This window comes from Oncorhynchus nerka, linkage group LG6, assembly GCF_034236695.1.
Source record: "Oncorhynchus nerka isolate Pitt River linkage group LG6, Oner_Uvic_2.0, whole genome shotgun sequence".
NCBI lineage: Eukaryota > Metazoa > Chordata > Actinopteri > Salmoniformes > Salmonidae > Oncorhynchus > Oncorhynchus nerka.
In genome coordinates this window covers 35,216,613-35,237,773 of record NC_088401.1, presented here as the reverse complement: position 1 = coordinate 35,237,773, position 21,161 = coordinate 35,216,613, and the positions used below count along the sequence as shown (strand labels likewise).

The 21,161-nt window shown below is 42.3% G+C and overlaps 1 protein-coding gene across 5 annotated transcripts in view; it reads right to left on the bottom strand.

Moving 5' to 3' along the window:
* Positions 1–18,384, bottom strand: part of LOC115130407 (RNA-binding protein 33-like) — a 49,571-nt gene extending 31,187 nt beyond the window's left edge. For 4 of the 5 annotated variants that reach the window (XM_029661532.2, XM_029661534.2, XM_029661533.2 and 1 more), the window contains exons 1-8: positions 18,201–18,384; positions 17,534–17,609; positions 12,881–12,929; positions 12,266–12,336; positions 11,890–12,136; positions 10,106–10,216; positions 968–1,148; positions 525–745 (exon numbers count right to left, since the gene is read on the bottom strand). In XM_029661532.2, coding sequence (XP_029517392.1) covers positions 525–745; positions 968–1,148; positions 10,106–10,216; positions 11,890–12,136; positions 12,266–12,336; positions 12,881–12,929; positions 17,534–17,609; positions 18,201–18,219 — 975 coding nt within the window. In that variant the 5' untranslated portion in view covers positions 18,220–18,384. Of the gene's footprint in view, positions 1–524; positions 746–967; positions 1,192–10,105; positions 10,217–11,889; positions 12,137–12,265; positions 12,337–12,880; positions 12,930–17,533; positions 17,610–18,200 lie in introns of those variants that run through there. The other variant, XM_029661537.2, reaches the window with a different exon arrangement.
* Between the last annotated feature and the right edge of the window lie 2,777 nt (positions 18,385–21,161).

Sequence of the window (21,161 nt, the reverse complement as noted above, 5' to 3'; positions counted from 1 at the left end):
GATACAGTGAATTATAAGTGAAATAATCTGTCTATAAACAATTGTTGGAAAAATGACTTGTGTCATGCACAAAGTAGATGTCCTAACCGACTTGCCAAAACTATAGTTTGTTAACAAGAAATTTGTGTGGAGTGGTTGAAAAACTAGTTTTAATGACTCCCTTTAATGACAACCTAAGTGCATGTAAACTTCCGACTTCAACTGTATATGGAGGAACATCTTAAATGGACGGATTATATGCTTCAAGAGATGTCTAATAATAAAAAGGCCGCGAGAAACTAAATCCAATATGCCATCACAATGGCATGTGAGAACAAGAAAACAATTGTCTACATAGCTGTGCCTTATTAGTTTTGCAAGTAAACATTGCGACAATGTTAAGTAAGCATAGCTTTAAATCGTCTTGCACACATACACTCAAGTAAGCTAATCGTAAACAATTCTATAATTTAAAGTGACATTACAGAATATCAAGAGATAGATAATCATTTTATATTGTGTCAGATTATTTTAATAAGATTTACCTGCATGCCCATATGTAGAGGCACCATTGGGAGCCTCAGGTCATTCATTCGTCCTCTTCCTCCACCAAAGTCTCCCATACCAAATCCGGGGAACCTCCCTCTTAATCCTCGACCTCTGAATCCTCCTCTATCTCCTCCTCGGCCTCCAAAGCGGCCCTGCTTCCTCTGGCGCTCCTTCTCCTCAAACTCCATCAGGCCTGCTTTGGCCTCTTCAGACAGCTCTGGAGGGCAAAACAAATCCCCACAAGGTTAACATTAGAACATTCAAATACAAGCCATTCAGTAAGACTTGCTCTAGCTGCACTTGAGCATTTTCTTTTGATCCAAACAGTTTAGGTACACGAGTTAAACTTGAAATGCCCTTCAACCAAACAACATAACCAACCAAAGCACAAAAATATATTACAGTTTATATAACAGTTGAAGGTTGTACATAAATGTACCTAATGTTTCAGGAATGTTCCGTCTTTTGGTTCCCGCATCCGCCAGCCGCACAACACCAGACGTGACATCTTTACGCTCCGTTTTGAAACGCAACCGGCCAGACTCTCCATCGTCGTCTTCCTCTTCATCCTCATCTTCCTCCTCCTTCACTTCTTCCTTTGGCTCTGCTTCATTCTCAGCCTTTAGAAATATAGGGATCATCTTAGCCATCAGATACAGGTAACTGCCAAAATAATGGAACACAAAAAAAAAAAAAAAATATTAAATAAATAAAAGCGATACAATGTTATATTGAAAGCAGGTGCTTCCACACAGGTGTAGTTCCTGAGTTAATTAAACAATTAACATCCCATCATGCTTAGGCTTATATACACAAATGCTGGGCAGGCCATTATTTTGGACCCATATCCCCCCCAAAAGGAGGACGATGTCCCTATCCACAAGACAGGAGTGGTTACTGAATGGGTTGATGAGCATGAAAACACTGTAAACCATATGCCATGGCCGTCTCAGCGTTCTCCACCACCATCAACAGAACATCAAATGATGGAATTTCTCGTGGAAGAATGGTGTTGCATCTAGTGTTGTCACGATACAATACCAGGCCAAGTATCACGATACAGAGTAGTATCACAGTACCATGTGGCCTAGCGTCCTGCTCGCCCCATCATGTACATGTGCTACACAAAATCCTGTCACTGAAATTCACTCTTCTACTCAATACAACACATTGAATTGAACTTGTTCAGTGGATAATAGAATACTGCAGAGCTGATAGCTCATATTTGCAAAGGTGTACCTAGGATTTGGCTGGAGGAATGGGAGGAAGGAACATAATATACAGTGGGGCAAAAAAGTATTTAGTCAGCCACCAATTGTCAAAGTTCTCCCACTTAAAAAGATGAGAGAGGCCTGTAATTTTCATCATAGGTACACTTCAACTATGACAGACAAAAATCCAGAAAATCACATTGTAGGATTTGTAATGAATTTATTTGCAAATTATGATGGAAACGTATTTGGTCAATAACAAAAGTTTCTCAATACTTTGTTATATACCCTTTGTTGGCAATGACAGAGGTCAGATGTTTTCTGTATGTCTTCACAAGGTTTTCACACACTGTTGCTGATATTTTGGTCCATTCCTCCATGCAGATCTCCTCTAGAGCAGTGATGTTTTGGGGCTGTTGCTGGGTAACACGGACTTTCAACTCCCTCCAAAGATTTTCTATGGGGTTGAGATCTGGAGACTGGCTAGGCCACTCCAGGACCTTGAAATGCTTCTTACAAAGCCACTCCTTCGTTGCCCGGGCGGTGTGTTTGGGATCATTGTCATGCTGAAAGACCCAGCCATGTTTCATCTTCAATGCTCTTGCTGATGGAAGAAGGTTTTCACTCAAAATCTCACGATACATGGCCCCATTCATTCTTTCCTTTACACGGATCAGTCGTCCTGGTCCCTTTGCAGAAAAACAGCCCCAAAGCATGATGTTTCCACCCCCATGCTTCACAGTAGGTATGGTGTTCTTTGGACGCAACTCAGCATTCTTTGTCCTCCAAACACATCGAGTTGAGTTTTTACCAAAAAGTTATATTTTGGTTTAATCTGACCATATGACATTCTCCCAATCTTCTTCTGGATCATCCAAATGCTCTCTAGCAAACTTCAGACGGGCCTGGACATGTACTGGCTTAAGCAGGGGGACAGGTCTGGCACTGCAGGATTTGAGTTCCTGGTGGCGTAGTGTGTTACTGATGGTAGGCTTTGTTACTTTGGTCCCAGCTCTCTGCAGGTCATTCACTAGGTCCCCCCGTGTAGTTCTGAGATTTTGGCTCACCGTTCTTGTGATCATTTTGACCCCACGGGGTAAGATCATGCGTGGAGGCCCAGATCGAGGGAGATTATCAGTGGTCTTGTATGTCTTCCATTTCCTAATAATTGCTCCCACAGTTGATTTCTTTAAACCAAGCTACTTACCTATTGCAGATTTAGTCTTCTCAGCCTGGTGCAGGTCTACCATTTTGTTTCTGGTGTCCTTTGACAGCTCTTTGGTCTTGGCCATAGTGGAGTTTGGAGTGTGACTGTTTGAGGTTGTGGACAGGTGTCTTTTATACTGATAACAAGTTCAAACAGGTGCCATTAATACAGGTAACGAGTGGAGGACAGAGGAGCCTCTTAAAGAAGAAGTTACAGGTCTGTGAGAGACAGAAATCTTGCTTGTTTGTAGGTGACAAAATGCTTATTTTCCACCATAATTTGCCAATAAATTTATTTTAAAAATCCTACAATGTGATTTTCTGGATTTTTTTCTCATTTTGTCTGTCATAGTTGAAGTGTACCTATGATGAAAATTACAGGCCTCTCTCATCTTTTTAAGTGGGAGAACTTGCACAATTGGTGGCTGACTAAATACTTTTTTGCCCCACTGTACATGCATGTCATTGTGGCAGTAAGGGGGAAACTTGCCTAGTTAAATAAAGGTTCAAAACTAAAAACGGCATGAAACCTTTACTCAAGTTGACACACACCCTCCCTCCCCCACACCGTCTCCCCATGCTCTCAAACTCACACCACTCTCTCGCTCTCCCACAAACACTGCTCCCAACTTTTAAAAGGTTAGGCACCGAACAAAATTTAAGGAGCACCAGAAATAAACAGATTATTGATATAGTTTAGGCTTACATTAGGCCAATATGAATCCTACCTTTGAAGCGCATCATGAGTAGCAGACCCTTTTCCTTTCTTCCTGTGCCAATGAAATTTGCCCAAACCTACTGTCAAGTTACCAGGTTGTTAGCTAGCTAGGTAACATGACCGAAAAACGTCATTTGTTATCAAACCAATAATCAGCGACCGGGGATTAGTTCAAAAAACGGGACCCGACATGGTTTGTGAAATGATTTTAAATGCACGCATATCCCGATTTAAAAAAAAGGCATCTCTGGTAATATGGGTCATACTGTTTATGCTAGTTTTCTTTGCTGTTAATCTGCAAGCATGGCTGTCCATTTTTCCCTCTGGCACTCAGAGGCCGCATGAAGGTGATCTTGCAAAGTCTACTCAGACTGACCTTTGCTCTTGCTTATAACAGGTGATGAAATGATACAATGCATCAACATCGCTGGCTGTGCGCTCTGCTCCAATGTAACAAATGTACAAATCTAACAACCTTAGACTCATCTGGGTCTGCATCCCGCTCACCATCAAGGTTAAATTACACTGAACAAAAATATAAAACATATATAAAAAAGGTGTCAGTTCCATGTTTCATGAGCTAAAATAAAAGATCCCAGAAAGATTTCATAAGCACACAAAGCATCCCTCTCAAATTTTGTGCATGAAGATAATCCATCCACCTGACAGATGTGGCATATCAAGAAGCTGATTAAACGTCATGATCATTACACAGGTGTACTTTATGCTGGGGACAATAAAAAGCCCTCTAAAACATGCAGTTTTGTCACAACAATGCACAGATGTCTCAAGTTGAGGGAGCGTGCAATTGGCATGCTGACTGCAGGAATGTCCACCATAGCTGTGTCAGAGAATTTAATGTTCATTTCTCTACCATAAACTGCCACCACAATCTTTTTAGAGAATTTGGCAGTACATCCAACAACAGACCACAAGTAACCACGCCATCCCAGGACCTCCGCATCCAGCTTCTTCACCTGCGGGATCGTCTGAGACTAGCCACCCGAACAGCTGATGAAACTGTGGGTCTTCAAACAAAGAATTTATGCAAACGGTCAGAAACGGTCTCAGGGAAGCTCAACTGTGTGCTCGACGACTGCAGTTTGGGGTCATAAATGACTTCATTGGGCAAACACTCACCTTCGATGGCCATTGGAGAAGTGTGCTCTTCAAGGATGTTGTGAACAGAGTTCCCTATGGTGGTGATGGAGTTATGGTATGGGCAGGCATAAGCTATGGACAACGATGGCAATTTGAATGCACAGAAATACCGCGATGAGGAGATCCTGAGGACCATTGTGCCATTCATCTGCCGCCATCACCTCTCAGCATGATAATGCACGGCCCTATGTCACAAGGATCTGTACACAATTCCTGGAAGGAGAAAATGTCACAGTTCTTCGACGGCCTCCATACTTACCCAATGAGCATGATTAGGATGCTCTGGATCGACGTATACGACAGTGTTCCACTTCTGCCAATATCCAGCAACTTCGCACAGCCATTGAAGAGGAGTGGGACAACATTTCACAGGCCAATCAAAACAGCCTGATCAACTCTATGTGAAGGAGACGTGGGGCATTGCAAGATGCAAATGGTGGTCACACCAGATATTGACTGGTTCTGATCCACGCCCCTACCTTATTTTTAAAAGGTATATATGACCAGATGCATATCTGTATTCCCAGTCATGTGAAATCCATAAATTAGGGACTAATCCAGTCAAATCTGGATCTCAGTCAAATCTGCATTTATATTTTTGTTCAGTGTATATTTTAAAAGCTGATGGAGGAATAGATGCGCATGAAGAGCAGACCGAGAGAAGCAGGTGAGTGAGGAATGATTACAGGACTGATAACAGCTGCCACATGTGATATACACATGAGTGAAGTGGATATTAATGGCCCTGCGCATACAAGAGACTAGTGGCTATTGCTTGAATTCAACTGAATTTATAAAACATGCACCAGCAGGATCTTTAGATCAGTAGGGATGGAAAAATATGGCAGTATCATATGAAACGGTACTACGGTATAAAACAATATATTGGTGTCAAAAGTATCATGACGTTTTGGTACCGTGATACCGGGGCGGCAAGTAGGCTAGTGGTTAGAGAGTTGGACTAGTAACCGATAGGTAGCAAGATCGAATCCCCCGAGCTGACAAGGTAAAAATGTTGTTCTGCCCCTGAACAAGGCAGTTAACCCACTGTTCCTAGTCCATCATTGAAAATAAGAATGTGTTCTTAACTGATTGTGCATAAAGGAACATTTAAAAAATATATATATATTTAAATACACCATGCAACACTAATCGTATCCCTCCAATAGAATTCCAGACAATCTATGCCAAGATGCACTGAAGTGGTTTTGGCCCAACGCACTGTTATTAAGTGGTCCCTTTTTTTTGGCAGTTACCTGTACAGCATACGGATAGTGTTCTTGCAGGCCTATAAACTGCAACCATGTCTTACTTGAACATCTGGCGCATTATCAGATTTCACAGTACTACATAAAAGACGTAAGTCTAAAGTATAGAATAAGCTACAAACAACATTTGCATAAATTATACATTGTCCATAGCAGAATTGCAGCCATTGACTCAATGCAAGGCACCAAAGAGGCATCGGAGAGAGAAGGGCTTTGACTTATTGGTCATTTGGTGTCTGTGACCCAAATGGCACCCTATTTCCTATATAGTGCACTACTTTTGACCAGAGTCTCTTAGTTGTGCATATAGATTTTTTTTTAAATATATATATATATATATATATTAAAAATCTTTAAAAACATAACAATCTAACAATTATAAGATCAGAGAAGCCAATAATTGGATCAGAGATGCAAACATTGAAATAATATTCAAATCTATTTTTCATTGTACATAAATAATCATGTTTGACAAATATAATGAAGGATAATTAACATCTAAATGGTCACAAGACCAGAGAGTGAAGGACAGTGCCTGTTGCGCACCACACATCACCCACCTTGAATCTGAGCGGAGGCGGTCCGCATTTAGAAAATGATTCAACAATAAACTTCATTGTTTTAAGACTGGACAGTTTATGAAGCACGTCTTTCTTCAGAAAGTATTCACACCCCTCGACTTTTTCCACATTTAGTTGTGTTACAGCCTGAATATAAAATGTTTTTGTCACTTGCCGACACACATTAACCCAAAGTGGATTTTTTTATTTTTTTTTTACATTATTACAAATAAAAAGCTGAAATGTCTTGAGTCAATAAGTATTCAACCCGTTTGTTATGGCAAGACGTAATAATTTCAGGAGTAACAATTTGCTGAACAACTTACATAATACATTGCATGGACTCACTGTGTGCAATAATAGCTTATAACCTGGGATAGGCCCTGAATTTCCGCCTGATTGACGTTCCCAAAGTAAACTACCTGTTACTCAGGCCCAGAAGCCAGGATATGGTTATAATTGGTAGCATTGGTTAGAAAACACTTTGTGTCAACTACAAAAGATACAGGGGACCTTCCTAAAATAACCACTCAACGATTTCATCACGAGACCAATGGTGACTTTAAAACAGTTTAATGCCTGTGATAGGAGAAAACTGAGGGTGGATCAACATTGTAGTTACTCCACAACACTAAGCTAGAGCGTGAAAAGGAGGAAGCCTATACATAATACAATTTTTCCAAAATACGCATCCTCTTTGAAACAAGGTACTAAAGTAATACTGCTAAAAATGTGGCAAAGCAATTCACTTTTTGTCCTGAATACAAAGTGTTATGCGTGTTGTTGGATCTGCCCCAAACGTAACTGAGTACCACGCCATATTTTCAAGCATAGTGGTGGCTGCATCATGTTATGGATATGCTTGTAATTGTTAAGGACTTGGGAATTTCAGGATAACAAAATAAATGTAATAGAGCTAAGCACAGGCAAAACAAATTGGGTCAGTCTGCTTTCCACCAGACACTGGAAAATGAATTCACCTTTCAGCAGAACAATAACCTAAAACACAAGACCAAATCTACACTTACAGAAGACAGTGAATGTGGTCGATTATCATTTTGACTTAAATCTACATGAAAATCTATGGCAAGGATTGAAAATGGTTGTCAAATAACGAACAAACAATTTGACAGATATTGAAGAATTTTGAAAATAATAAATGGGCAAATTTTAGACAATCCAGGTGTGCAAAGCTCTTAAAGACTTGTGTGAATACTTATGTAAATTATACAAAAATGTTTCACAGTGTCATTATGGGGTAGTGTGTGTAGATGGATGTTTTATTTATTTTTTAATCCAAGCTGTAAAAACAAAATGTGGGATAAGTCAAGGGGAATGAATACTTTCTGGAAGGCACTGTACATTGTTTCAAAGTAGCCTAGCCAAAATATGACCATAGAAATTGAGGGAATTATTTTATAAAATAAAAACTAGCATTTTTCCCATGCCATATTAGTTTTCAAATCAACATTTTATTGTCCAGCAGCCAAAGGCATAATCCTTGTCATATCAGTAAACAACACTAATTGATGCATCTTTAGGTCTCTCCTCTTAATTTCTAACAGATATTTTCATCTCTGTCACATGAAACCACTCATGCGTGCGGTGCACTTTTGATAAGTGCGTTTCCGCTAATTGCATGTTGGAACATTCGCCAAGCTTACAGCCATATGTGTATTGTTGAGCTTATAATATGAATAAATATAACTTTAGCAACATTTGAAGCTCAATGGTCTGATCTGTTGCATCAGCATCAATGATATTTTTTCACAAACTCAGCAGAAAAAAGAAACGGCCCTTTTTCAGGACACTGTCTTCCAAAGAATTTGTAAAAATCCAAATAACTTCATAGATCTTCATTGTAAAGGGTTTAAAAACCATTTCCCATGCTTGTTCAATGAACCATAAACAATTACTGAACATGCACCTGTGGAACTGTAGTTAAGACACTAACAGCTTACAGACGGTAGGCAATTAAGGTCACAGTTATGAAAACTTAGGACACTAAAGAAGCCTTTCTACTGACTCTGAAAAACACCAAAAGAAAGATGCCCAGGGTCCCTGCTCATCTGCGTGAACGTGCCTTAGGCATGCTGCAAGGAGGCATGAGGACTGCAGATGTGGCCAGGGCAATGAATTGCAATGCCTGTACTGTGAGGTCCTCACCAGACATCGCCGGCAACAACGTCGCCTATGGGCACAAACCCACCGTCGCTGGACCAGGCAGGACTGGCAAAAAGTGCTCTTCACTGACGAGTCGCGGTTGTGTCTCACCAGGGGTGATGGTCAGATTCGCATTTATCGTCAAAGCAATGAGCGTTACACCGAGGCCTGTACTCTGGAGCGGAATCGTTTTGGAGGTGGAGGGTCCGTCATGGTCTGGGGCGGTGTGTCACAGCATCATCGGACTGAGCTTGTTGTCATTGCAGGCAAACTCAACAATGTGCATTTCAGGGAAGACATCCTCCTCCCTCATGTCGTACCCTACCCGCAGGGTCATCATGACATGACCCTCCAGCATGAGCAGTATGGCTGGTGGCATTGTCGTTCTGTGAGTGATTTCCTGCAAGACAGGAATGTCAGTGGTCTGCCATGGCCAGCGAAGAGCCCGGATCTCAATCCCATTGAGCACGTCTGGGATCTGTTGGATCAGAGGGTGAGGGCTAGGGCCATTCCCCCCCCAGAAATGTCCGGGAACTTGCAGGTGCCTTGGTGGAAGAGTGGGGTAACATCTCACAGCAAGAACTGGCAAATCTGGTGCAGTCCATGAGGAGGAGATGCACTGCAGTACTTAAAGCAGCTGGTGGCCACATCAGATACTGACAGTTACTTTTGATTTTGACTCCCCCTTTGTCCAGGGACAGATTATTCCATTTCTGTTAGTCACATGTCTGTGGAACTTGTTCAGTTTAGGTCTCAGTTGTTGAATTTGTTCATACAAATACTTACACATGTTACGTTTGCTTAAAATAAACGCAGTTGACAGTGAGAGGATGTTTCATTATTTGCTGAGTTTATGTGCAGTGGTTGTATGAATTTCAGATCTGTCGTCCCAGAGTCCCTTTTGAACCGTAGACATATTTTTGGGGGTCCCCTCCAGGAAAGCCTTAAAGGGGCAGTGTTTTATTTTGAGACGAGTTTGAATATAAGAATCAAATAGTGTAACCTACATTTTTCTGTTTCTCTATGGTAAAAAAGATAGTAACGCATTTTATTTTGTAAAGTGGTTTCTTGCATCATACAATGATGTAAAAATGGTGTTACAGACCACAAATTATTTTGGGGGACAAGCGACTTCAGCTTTTGGACAAGATAGAAATAAAAATATTAAAAAGTCCTACTTGTCCAAAGGACAACTGGCTAAAATGTAAAGTCCTGTATAGGGAATATAGAGGGAAGAGGGTGCCATTTAGGACGCAGCCAGTGAGTGAAGGAGACCCGTTCTGTTCCTACCTCTGTGTCTGCGAGCTGAGAGACCTCCTCCTCCTCCTCTGGGGCTTCCTGTTGCGCTGCCTTCTCCTCCTGCTTTTCTCCACCTCCATAGCTTGGTGAGTAATCATCCGCCTACAACAACAAGTAGAGAGATCCAGAGTCAATATTCAAAATAGGCTAAGTGTCATAGATGTATTGTACATTCTACCATCCCATTATGGCTCATATTTACTATCAATGCTAGCAGGATATTAACACTGGCCTGAGATTACAGCCTGTGTGGGTTTAGCCTAACTTTATCCCCATGGAAATGTGAAAGGAATAACGCTTGAACCAAAAATACTGCCGCGTTTCCTTTTAATGAAAATATTAACAGCGAGCATAAAAGGAGAAAACATTGAACTGTTATGGGGGGGTTAGAAAGGGGAGCCTCTTGAATTAACATAACAGTGGGAGAAGGCTTTGTTACCAATTCCTGACGGCATTTGAAATTCTATGAGATGTAAATGTTTGACATGATATACAGAAATGTGGGGGGGAGATAGAAACGACCTCTGGATCAGTGATGGTGAAAATATCATCACGCTAGCTACTGCTTTAAATGGCCCACTCTAGAAGTTCACGACTCAATGCCAGGAGGAACATCCCACACAGGAAGCTGACTAGTTTCACGGTGCCGAAACCCGGGATTCCAGTTATATGATAATTCCGTTAATAATTTTTAAAAAGTGTTGGCTCTCCAACGTGTACTTGATATACCGTGTGGTCACAACTCACGTAATTACACTCATTTCAAAACATACTTCCAGTGAGAAGCCACTAGGTGATTCATGACTGTCAAATGAGGTCAGTGTGTAGGTCGCAGGACAGTGTTTGGTGTTCTGCACCATTAACCTGCCAACCCAAAACATAATATTGCAGACAAATACCTGTTGCAGCAGAAGGATAGACGGACAGACTGTCCCGAGGGAACAGAAATGAATTAATCCTTTAAAACTCTTCCACATGTTACCTCTGAATACCACCGCAAACAGAAGTATTTAAGCACGGGCAGTTGAGTGACCTTGTAAACATAGTTATTACACACAAACGTGCTCTGTGTACTCACTGGGGTTTTTCAAAGTAAGTATGAAGTAGAACCGTGCAACCCTACTTAGAATATCAAAGGTTTTATCTTCAGTGTGTAAAAAAAGAAAAGAAAGTGAATGCTTCTTTTGTCAGGCATCACACCTTAGGAAATAGGACTATAACAGACGTCACATGGATCTAGTCTTATCTTTTCCCCTCTTCACTCGTCTTAGGGGTTTGGGAAATAACTAGAGGAAATCGCATCAATCATTTCATCATACTTCAGGACTGTATGTTGTCCTTAGGAAGGTCAATAATCTTTCCATCAACGTGCGACTTTATCAGAGTCGAGCGCCCGATATAAAAGCACCCCCGCATTAACCTCGGAAGACGCGCTGCCAATCGGCCTCGCACAAAGTGGCCTTAGCCAGACAAATATACAGGGCTCAATGGCACCAGGCGTCACAGCCGACAGACCCCAGAGCATTACCTACCTACTGCCAAACAAGATGTCAACACCAACTTTGTCAACAAAAGGAGAAATCAACTGGCAGAGAGTGATAATGAATCCCCCCCCCCCCCACACACCTTTAACCCCTATCCAACGCACATCCCCTTTAGCGTCCCCTGAATATATTTGATACGTGCCCCCTAAAACCCGAGACAGGGAAATAAATTTAAGGTATCGTTTCAAGATGCAATGGAGTAAAATAGAAAGAGGGGAGACGAGGACTCACTTGAAATTCATCGTCTAGAGGCTCATTGATTTGAATGTCTAACACTCCGTCGCCCCCAGCCTGTTCTCCTGAGTATTCCATTTGGCCGTCTGGTATGTCCATGTCATTGGGCAGGCTGTACTCGCCCATGTACTCTCCCCCCTCCTGCTGGTAGCCCCCCTCTATATCTCCTTTTTCTGGGTAGTCTATAGGGTTCACCTGCTGGTCAAATTCGCATAGAGTAGCATTGAGGCTAACGCCCTGGCCGCTGAAAGGCAAAAAAACATAATTATAAACAAAGAACACTGTAGCTCAAAAATTGGCACATCAAGTGTCTAAAGACTAAGTATGGAAACGCAAATAGCATGATCAGACAACGTGGATACAATTTACTTACATGTTTAGATCTTCTTCATCGCTTTGTAGAAGGTCATCGTTCAATTCCTCATCTGACACTTCTGAGGGATCCTAAAAAAAAAAAGAAAAACAAGCCAGAAACGGATCAGTATGTTTTAGCTTATGTTGTTTATTCCTTGCAAGCCCAGGCTTTAAAATGGCAAGGTCGACTAAAACACAACTCCCCGAATATCAACCAAAAGTTACATTATGATTGAATGTGCAGGCCTACGCATGTTCAAATCGGATTGCTAATCTAACAGATTAAGTCAATATTTGAATCAATAAAATTGTGAGTTTAAATAAACATGGGGGGGGTCTCCTCCAGTCCAAAAGTATGCTTTATTCCCATGTGGTGAAGGCAATCTGGGCAGGTTAAGATACTTTATTTTGCCCACTGTACTTCCTCCTCGTTCACATCAATAAACGCCCCTGTGTTGGAGCCCCTTTCAAAAGACTACTGCAAAATCCCACGTCACTGTGAAGTCTATGGGACCTAGGCTATTTCACCAATCCTACAGCTGGTAGGCTACATTAATAACGGCATGCATAATAGGTTAGCATGGCAGAGGCATCTATGAATCACAAACAGAAGCCAGGGAGTTCTTTGTCTTACCTTTTTGGCTGTCAGCCAATCCTCCTCCAGCAAATCACTCTCAAGATCACTTTAAGAGAAGAGATCAACCAAGTTAGCCAGATAAAAGGAGCTACGCTGACTCGGTTTACAAAGCTAGGTATTGGTCTACTCTCCACGGATGTCTACAGCTAGTCTAGACAAGATTATTTAATGAAGCCTAAATTATCATTCTCATGAGCAAGGCCGGGCTACAATAGGCTACATTCTTACACGGCATGTTTACGATAAGCAGATGCCTATGTTCTACAATATTTACACTAGGCCTGACTCTGCAAGGCCCGTATAGTAGCGATAGAAATGTTGTTCTCATAGGCTGCAGTCACTGTATCTTTCCTGAGTCATGTTCAGTTGGTCCCAAACAGGAGAAAGCACTTCAAAATGTACCACCTCAAATAATCTTTTACCAGGTTCTCTCATAAAAACCTACATAATATTCAGATCATAAGCTCATTATAGTCATATTGTTTCTTAGTGTTGTGAATATTGTTTAGTTTAAATTACAACAGTATCCTTTTTGTATATAATCGCCAAGCTCCATTCATGAACACACGTTGTGACAAAGTCACTGCCTAAAATCTATTTTAGGCCTATATTTATTGAGTTATGGGCTTCACAGTTGGAGTACTACTGTACTAGTATAGCCTAATGTCAGAGGACAAGCCCAACACTGAGTGTAGTAAAGGGAAAAAGCATGCAAACTTGCAAAAAGGTTTAAAACGGTCATGTTACACCTAGCCCTTGATCATGACTCTCAGTTCCATTAAACATAAGAGTCATTGGACGAAGGCGACTTCTGCATGGGGAAGTGTTGTCTAGAGCCCCGACGCTAGTTCTGAATATTAACACCCATCACTTGATGTTCGGTATTGGAAGCATAAGGACCTTATCTTTCATATCTGTTGGAAATCTTTTTTTTTTTTTTTAAAGTTAAATTGACACACTTTTATAGGGTTAGTGTTCCCACACGGCCATATCTCCATCTTACAAAGCTTGTTTACGGAAAACAGAAGGAAGACAGGAGGCGACCACCTGTGCTAATTAGCTATCTAGGGGCATGGCCTGAGGCCGTCGGCCTATTTTAAAAACATTTGCGGACGTCTAGTAAGGGACCATATATTTGGAATATGGCGATCCTCATCAATCATACGGGAAATGCCATCGGCGTCCCTTATGTAGGTTAGTGTTCCCACACGGCCATATCTCCATCTTACAAAGCTTGTTTACGGAAAACAGAAGGAAGACAGGAGGCGACCACCTGTGCTAATTAGCTATCTAGCATGTTCCGAACACCTGTGGGTAAGTGTAACTCGGGAAGTGTAGAAGTGTATTTTCGTCGGATGGAGGCACCCATAGCTGTATGGATCTGTGCAAAACTGCTACAGTAAGTGTATATTTCATTTTATTTAAGTATTCTTTCTCGCTGATGAAAGATAAGGGCAGTAACGCAAGCAATGATTATTAATAGTTGAGAATGTCGCAGGAGTGGATGGCTGCCATTTTACGGGCTACTAACCAAGTGTGCTATTAACTTGTTTTGTACATATCGTTGCTGCTACCATCTTGTATGACCGAAAATAACTTCTGGACATCAGAACAGTGATTACTCACCTCGAACTGGACAAAGATTTTTTATTTAACGAGTCCAAAGCGAAGGAAATACTGCTTTCCTCGGGAACAGGCCCAAATCTCTGTGATTTGTGAGAAGAAAAGACATAGAAAAAGAGAGCGGAGGTTGGGCTGCCTTCTAAGAATTCGTAGGCGAGTGAGTAAACCCCCACTACCATCCGTTATATTGGCCAACATGCAATCATTGGAAAACAAAATGGATGATAAACGATCAAGACGATCCTACCAATTTCACAGAGTCGTGGCTGAACGACAACACGGATAACAGAGCTGGCGGGATTTTCCAACCATCGGCAGGACAGAGAAGCTACGTCTTGTAAGATTGTGTATTTGTCAATAACAGCTGGTGCGCGATGTCTAATATTAAAGTCTGAAGGTAATGCTCGCCTGAGGTAGAGTATCTTATGTAAGCTGTAGACCACACTAGAGAGTTCAAATCTATATTATTCCTAGCCGTCTATTTACCACCACAAACCTGTCATATGTGCAACCAGAGGGAGAAAAGAAAAACTCTAGACCACCTTTACTCCACACACAGAGGCAGATACAAAGCTCTCCCTTGCCCTCCATTTGGCAAATCTGACAATAATTATATCCTCCTGATTCCTGCTTGCAAGCAAAAACTAAAACAGGAAGTGCCAGTGACTCGCTCAATACGAAAGTGGTCAGAGTGCAGCATCCGCGTCACAGGACTCTTTTGCTAGCACAGACTTGAATAGGTTCCAGGATTCATCCAATGGCATTGAGGAGTATACCACCACAATAATCGGCTTCATCAATATGTGCAATGACAACGTCGTCCCCACAGTGACCGTGTGTACATATCCCAACCAGAAGCCATGGATTAGAGGCAACATCCGCATCGAGCTAAAAGCTAGAGCAGCCGCTTTCAAGGAGTGGGACACTAATCCGGACGCCTATGAGAAATCCAGCCATGCCCTCAGACGAACCATCAAACAGGCAAAGCGTCAATAAGATTGAATCCTACTACACCGGCTCTGACGATCGTCAGATGTGGCAGTGCTTGAAAACTATTACGGACTACAAAGGTAAACCCAATCGCGAGCTGCCCAGTGACACGAGCCTACCAGATGAGCTAAATGCCTTTATGCTCGCTTTGAGGCAAGCAACACAAACATGCATGAGAGCACCAGCTGTTCCGGACGGCTGTATGATAACACTCTCTGCAGCCGATGTGAGCGAGACCTTTAAACAGGTCAACATTCACTAAGTAGCAGGGCCAGATGGTTCTTCCTGCTTTAGTTTACCAGGACGTGTACTCAAAGCATGCGTGGACCAACTGGCAAGTGTCTTCACTGCCATTTTCAACCACTCCATGGCCGAGTTTATAACACCTACATGTTTCAAGCAGACTACCATAGTCTGTGCACAAGGAAGCAAAGGTAACCTGCCTAAATGATTACCGCCCCGTAGCACCCACATCGGTAGCCATGAAGTGCTTTGAAAGGCTGGTCAAGGCTCACAATGGCATCATTGCAGATACCCTAGACCCACCCTAGACCCACTCCAAATGACATACCACCCCAACAGATGACGCAATCTCAATCGCACTCCACACTGCCCTTTCCCACCTGGACAAAAGGAAAACCTACGTGAGAATGCTGCTCATTGACTACAGCTCAACACCATAGGTGCCCACAAAGCTCATCACTAAGCTAAGGAACATGGAACTAAACACCTCCCTCCGCAACTGGATCCTGGACTTCCAGACAGGCCACCACCAGGTGGTAAGGGTAGGCAACAACACGTCTGCAACACTGATCCGCAACACTGGGGCCCCTCTGGGGTGCGTGCTTAGTCCCCTCCTGTACTCCCTTTTCACCCACAACTGCATGGCCAAACACGACTCAAACACCATCATTAAGTTTGCTGACACAACAGTGTTAGGCCTGATTACCAACAACGAAGAGACAGCCTATAGGGAGGTCAGTGTGATGCCAGGACAACAACCTGTCCCTCAATGTGAACAAGACAAAGGAGCTGATCGTGGACTACAGAAAAAGGGGGGCCGAGCAGGATCCCATTGACATTAACAGGGCTGTAGTGGAGGGGGTCGAGAGTTTCAAGTTCCTTGGTGTCCACATCACCGATGAACTATCATGGTCCAGACACATCAAGACAGTCATGAACAACAGGGCTTTTCAGTCTCCCTCAGGAGATGGAAAAGATTTGGCATGGATCCCCTGATCATCCATAAGTTCTACAGCTGCACCATCGAGAGCATCCTGACCGGTTGCATCATTGCCTGGTATGGCAACTGCTCAGCAACTGACCTTAAAACGCTACAGAGGGTAGTGCCTACGGCCCAGTACATCACTGGGGCCAAGCTTCCTGCCATCCAGGACCTATATACTAGGCGGTGTCAGAGGAAAGCCCCAAAAATTGTGCAAGACTCCAGTCACCCAAGTCTTAGACTGTTCTCTCTGCTACCACACGGCAGGCAGTACCGGAGCACCAAGTCTAGGACCAAAAGGCTCCTTGACAGCTTCTTCTCCCAAGCCATAAGACTGCTTTACAACTAATTAAATGGCCACCCGGGACTATTTACATTGACCCCCCCCCCCCCCAAATCTGTTTTTACATTGCTGCTACTCACTGTTTATTATCTATGCATAGTCACTTTACCCCTACCTACATGTACAAATTACCTCGACTAAACTGTACCCCCGCATATTGACTCGGTACCGGTATATAGCCTTGTTATTTTATGTTACTTTAGATTATTTGGTAAATATTTTCTTAACTCTTTCTTGAACTGCATCGTTGGTTAAGGGCTTGTAAAAGTAAGCATTTCACCTGTTGTATTCGGAGCATGTGACAAATAAAGTTTGATTTGATGTTTCTAAATGTTAAAACACAGTGTCGGGATCGTAGTTCCCATGAGACAGTCATGGGCGAAGTGAATGGCTGAGAACCGTAAGGAGGAGGCAGAATGCCGCCTAGTGTTTGAGAGCTACAGTATGTTACAACAAGCAGCTGAGATACCTGTCTAAATCATCTTCGCCTCTCCTCCTGCGTGATCTCTCTGCACCTGGCTTGTCATAATCTTCAAAGTCATCATCTGAAAACAAAAAGACAAGGCTCTGTTAACTTGTTTGATGGCAGGGTCTACAACCCCAGTCCTTGAGGGCCATAAACATTGCACATATTTGCTTTCCAACTGGCAAATGATGATGATGATGATGGTGGGAAACCAGATGTGAAAACTCGGGCCAATCAATTAGAGAAACGAAATACCGCAACCCCTGCTGTTTCAATGAATGAATGGTCAACTAGCTATAACAGTTTACTAAGCACCAATTGTTTAGTGCTTTTAATGGTATTTAGGCTGTTTTAGATAGTTCAAAGCAATGAAAATGTAGCAACAATCTAACGTTAGCCAATTCTACGTTAGTTAGCTAACGGTAGCTAACTGTGGCCTTTCCCACTCGGTTGTTGGCTAAAATGATCAGCACACTAGATAACACGGTAACATGCACAGTTAAACTTTGGAACTAAATACAACACCGAATGAACATGTATCATGATGCCTAAAGTGTTTATGGATTAATTATCGTAGCTAGCTACATTTAGGCCCATCTCGTCTGGCTAGCAAACCAAACGTGTTAGCTAGAAAGCCAAAACTCTACCGAAATAATTGTAGTAACCATACCTCCGGGGCTGTCCGCCATCACGCAAGCCGGTTTCCTCAGTGTAGGCGAAATTCTATATAATTGAAGAATACATTGAAATGTTTACTCCTTCGTGTTTAAATCAAGCTAACGTTGTTTACCACAATCGGCAGAGAATCTGAACATAACCATTACAGAGTGAATATGTTCTGATGCATTCTGGGATAGAATCATGTCCTTCCTAAGCCCTGATCCAAAGAAAGTTTATTTTGCCTACTACATATCCATTTAATATTTGTGTGTAGGATAAACTGATCCTAGATCGTTTGGTTAACCTATGCAGTTCATGAGACCCAATAAGTATGCACGATATCTAATTACATTAATACATAATGAATGAAACTGTAAAAGTATACATATTTTCTTAACTAGAGTAGGAGATACTGAAACATGAAATATAGCCTACAATACACTAGCTATACAATATCAGTAATTTGGGTAACGTGTGGTAACTAGCCCCCCTAACAACAATGTCCAATTACTGACACAAAAAAGAAAAGTTTGGAAAAAAAATTGGTATGTGGATGATGGTAATGCTTAAGCAAACAAACTATGAATTGAAATTAGTGGCTACAGTTTACACTTTTTAAACTTTTTAACAAAATGGCATTGCACATCTCACTATTAATATTCTCACTATGATGAGATTTTGTTGTAAAGTCCCTCTTCTAATTTCCGCACCAAATCATGTCCAAATCATCCTAAAGTAGCAAAAAAAAATACTGTGTAACTCAGTTAAGTTACTTGTAGAGGATTTGGACATGATTTGGAAAATGCTAATTTAGGATTCATTGATTTGCATTGGATTGCTGGGGGGACAAGTTTCCCCATGGGGGGCAATTTCTCCCAACACACTCACCTTAAATGTTACTGCTTTATAACAATTGTTATCTCTTAACAACTGTATTATATATCTTCAGGCTCCCCTAATGGTATATACAGTTGAAATCGGAAGTTTACATACACTTAGGTTGGAGTCATTAAAACTTGTTTTTAAACCACTCCACAAATTTCTTGTTAACAAACTATAGTTATGGCAAGTCGGTTAGGACATCTACTTTATGCATGACACAAGTATTTTTCCAACAATTGTTTACAGACAGATTATTTAATGTATAATTCACTGTATCACAATTCCAGTGGGTCAGAAGTTTACATACACTAAGTTGACTGTGCCTTTAAACAGCTTGGAAAATTCCAGAAAATTATGTCATGGTTTTAGAAGCTTCTGATAGGCTAATTGACATCCTCTGAGTCAATTGGAGGTGTGATGTATTTCAAGGCCTACCTTCAAACTCAGTGCCTCTTTGCTTGACATCATGGAAAAATCTAAAGAAATCCAAGACCTCAGAAAAAACATTGTAGACCTCCACAAGTCTGGTTCATCCTTGGGAGCAATTTCCAAACGCCTGAAGGTACCATGTTCATCTGTACAAACAATAGTATGCAAGTATAAACACCATGGGACCATGCAGCAGTCATACCGCTCAGGAAGGAGATGCGTTCTGCCACCTAGAGATGAACGTACTTTGCTGCAAGAAGTGCAAATCACTCCCAGAACAACAGCAAAGGGCCTTGTGAAGATGCTGGAGGAAACAGGTACAAAAGTATCTATATCCACAGTAAAACGAGTCCTATGTCGACATAACCTGAAAGGCCGCTCAGCAAGGAAGAAGCCAGTGCTCCAAAACTGCCATAAAAAAAGCCAGACTACGGTTTGCAACTGCACATGGGGACAAAGATTGTACATTTTGGAGACATGTCCTCTGGTCTGATGAAACAAAATAGAACTGTTTGGCCATAATGACCATTGTTATGTTAGGAGGAAACAGGGGGAGGCTTGCAAGTCGAAGAACACCATCCCAACTGTGAAGCACGGGGGTGGCAGCATCATGTTGTGGGGTGCTTTGCTGCAGGATGGATTGGTGAGCTTCACAAAATTGATGGCATCATGAGGAAGGACAATTATGTGGATATATTGATGCAACATCTCAAGACATCAAATCAAATCAAATCAAATTTATTTATATATAGCCCTTCGTACATCAGCTGATATCTCAAAGTGCTGTACAGAAACCCAGCCTAAAACCCCAAACAGCAAGCAATGCAGGTGTAGAAGCACGGTGGCTAGGAAAAACTCCCTAGAAAGGCCAAAACCTAGGAAGAAACCTAGAGAGGAACCAGGCTATGTGGGGTGGCCAGTCCTCTTCTGGCTGTGCCGGGTGGAGATTATAACAGAACATGGCCAAGATGTTCAAATGTTCATAAATGACCAGCATGGTCGAATAATAATAAGGCAGAACAGTTGAAACTGGAGCAGCAGCACAGTCAGGTGGACTGGGGACAGCAAGGAGTCATCATGTCAGGTAGTCCTGGGGCACGGTCCTAGGGCTCAGGTCCTCCGAGAGAGAGAAAGAAAGAGAGAATTAGAGAGAGCATATGTGGGGTGGCCAGTCCTCTTCTGGCTGTGCCGGGTGGAGATTATAACAGAACATGGCCAAGATGTTCAAATGTTCATAAATGACCAGCATGGTCGAATAATAGTAAGGCAGAACAGTTGAAACTGGAGCAGCAGCATGGCCAGGTGGACTGGGGACAGCAAGGAGTCATCATGTCAGGTAGTCCTGGGGCATGGTCCTAGGGCTCAGGTCAGTTGAAACTGGAACAGCAGCATGGCCAGGTGGATTGGGGACAGCAAGGAGTCATCATGTCAGGTAGTCCTGGGGCATGGTCCTAGGGCTCAGGTCCTCCGAGAGAGAGAAAGAAAGAGAGAAGGAGAGAATTAGAGAACGCACACTTAGATTCACACAGGACACCGAATAGGACAGGAGAAGTACTCCAGATATAACAAACTGACCCCAGCCCCCCGACACATAAACTACTGCAGCATAAATACTGGAGGCTGAGACAGGAGGGGTCAGGAGACACTGTAGCCCCATCCG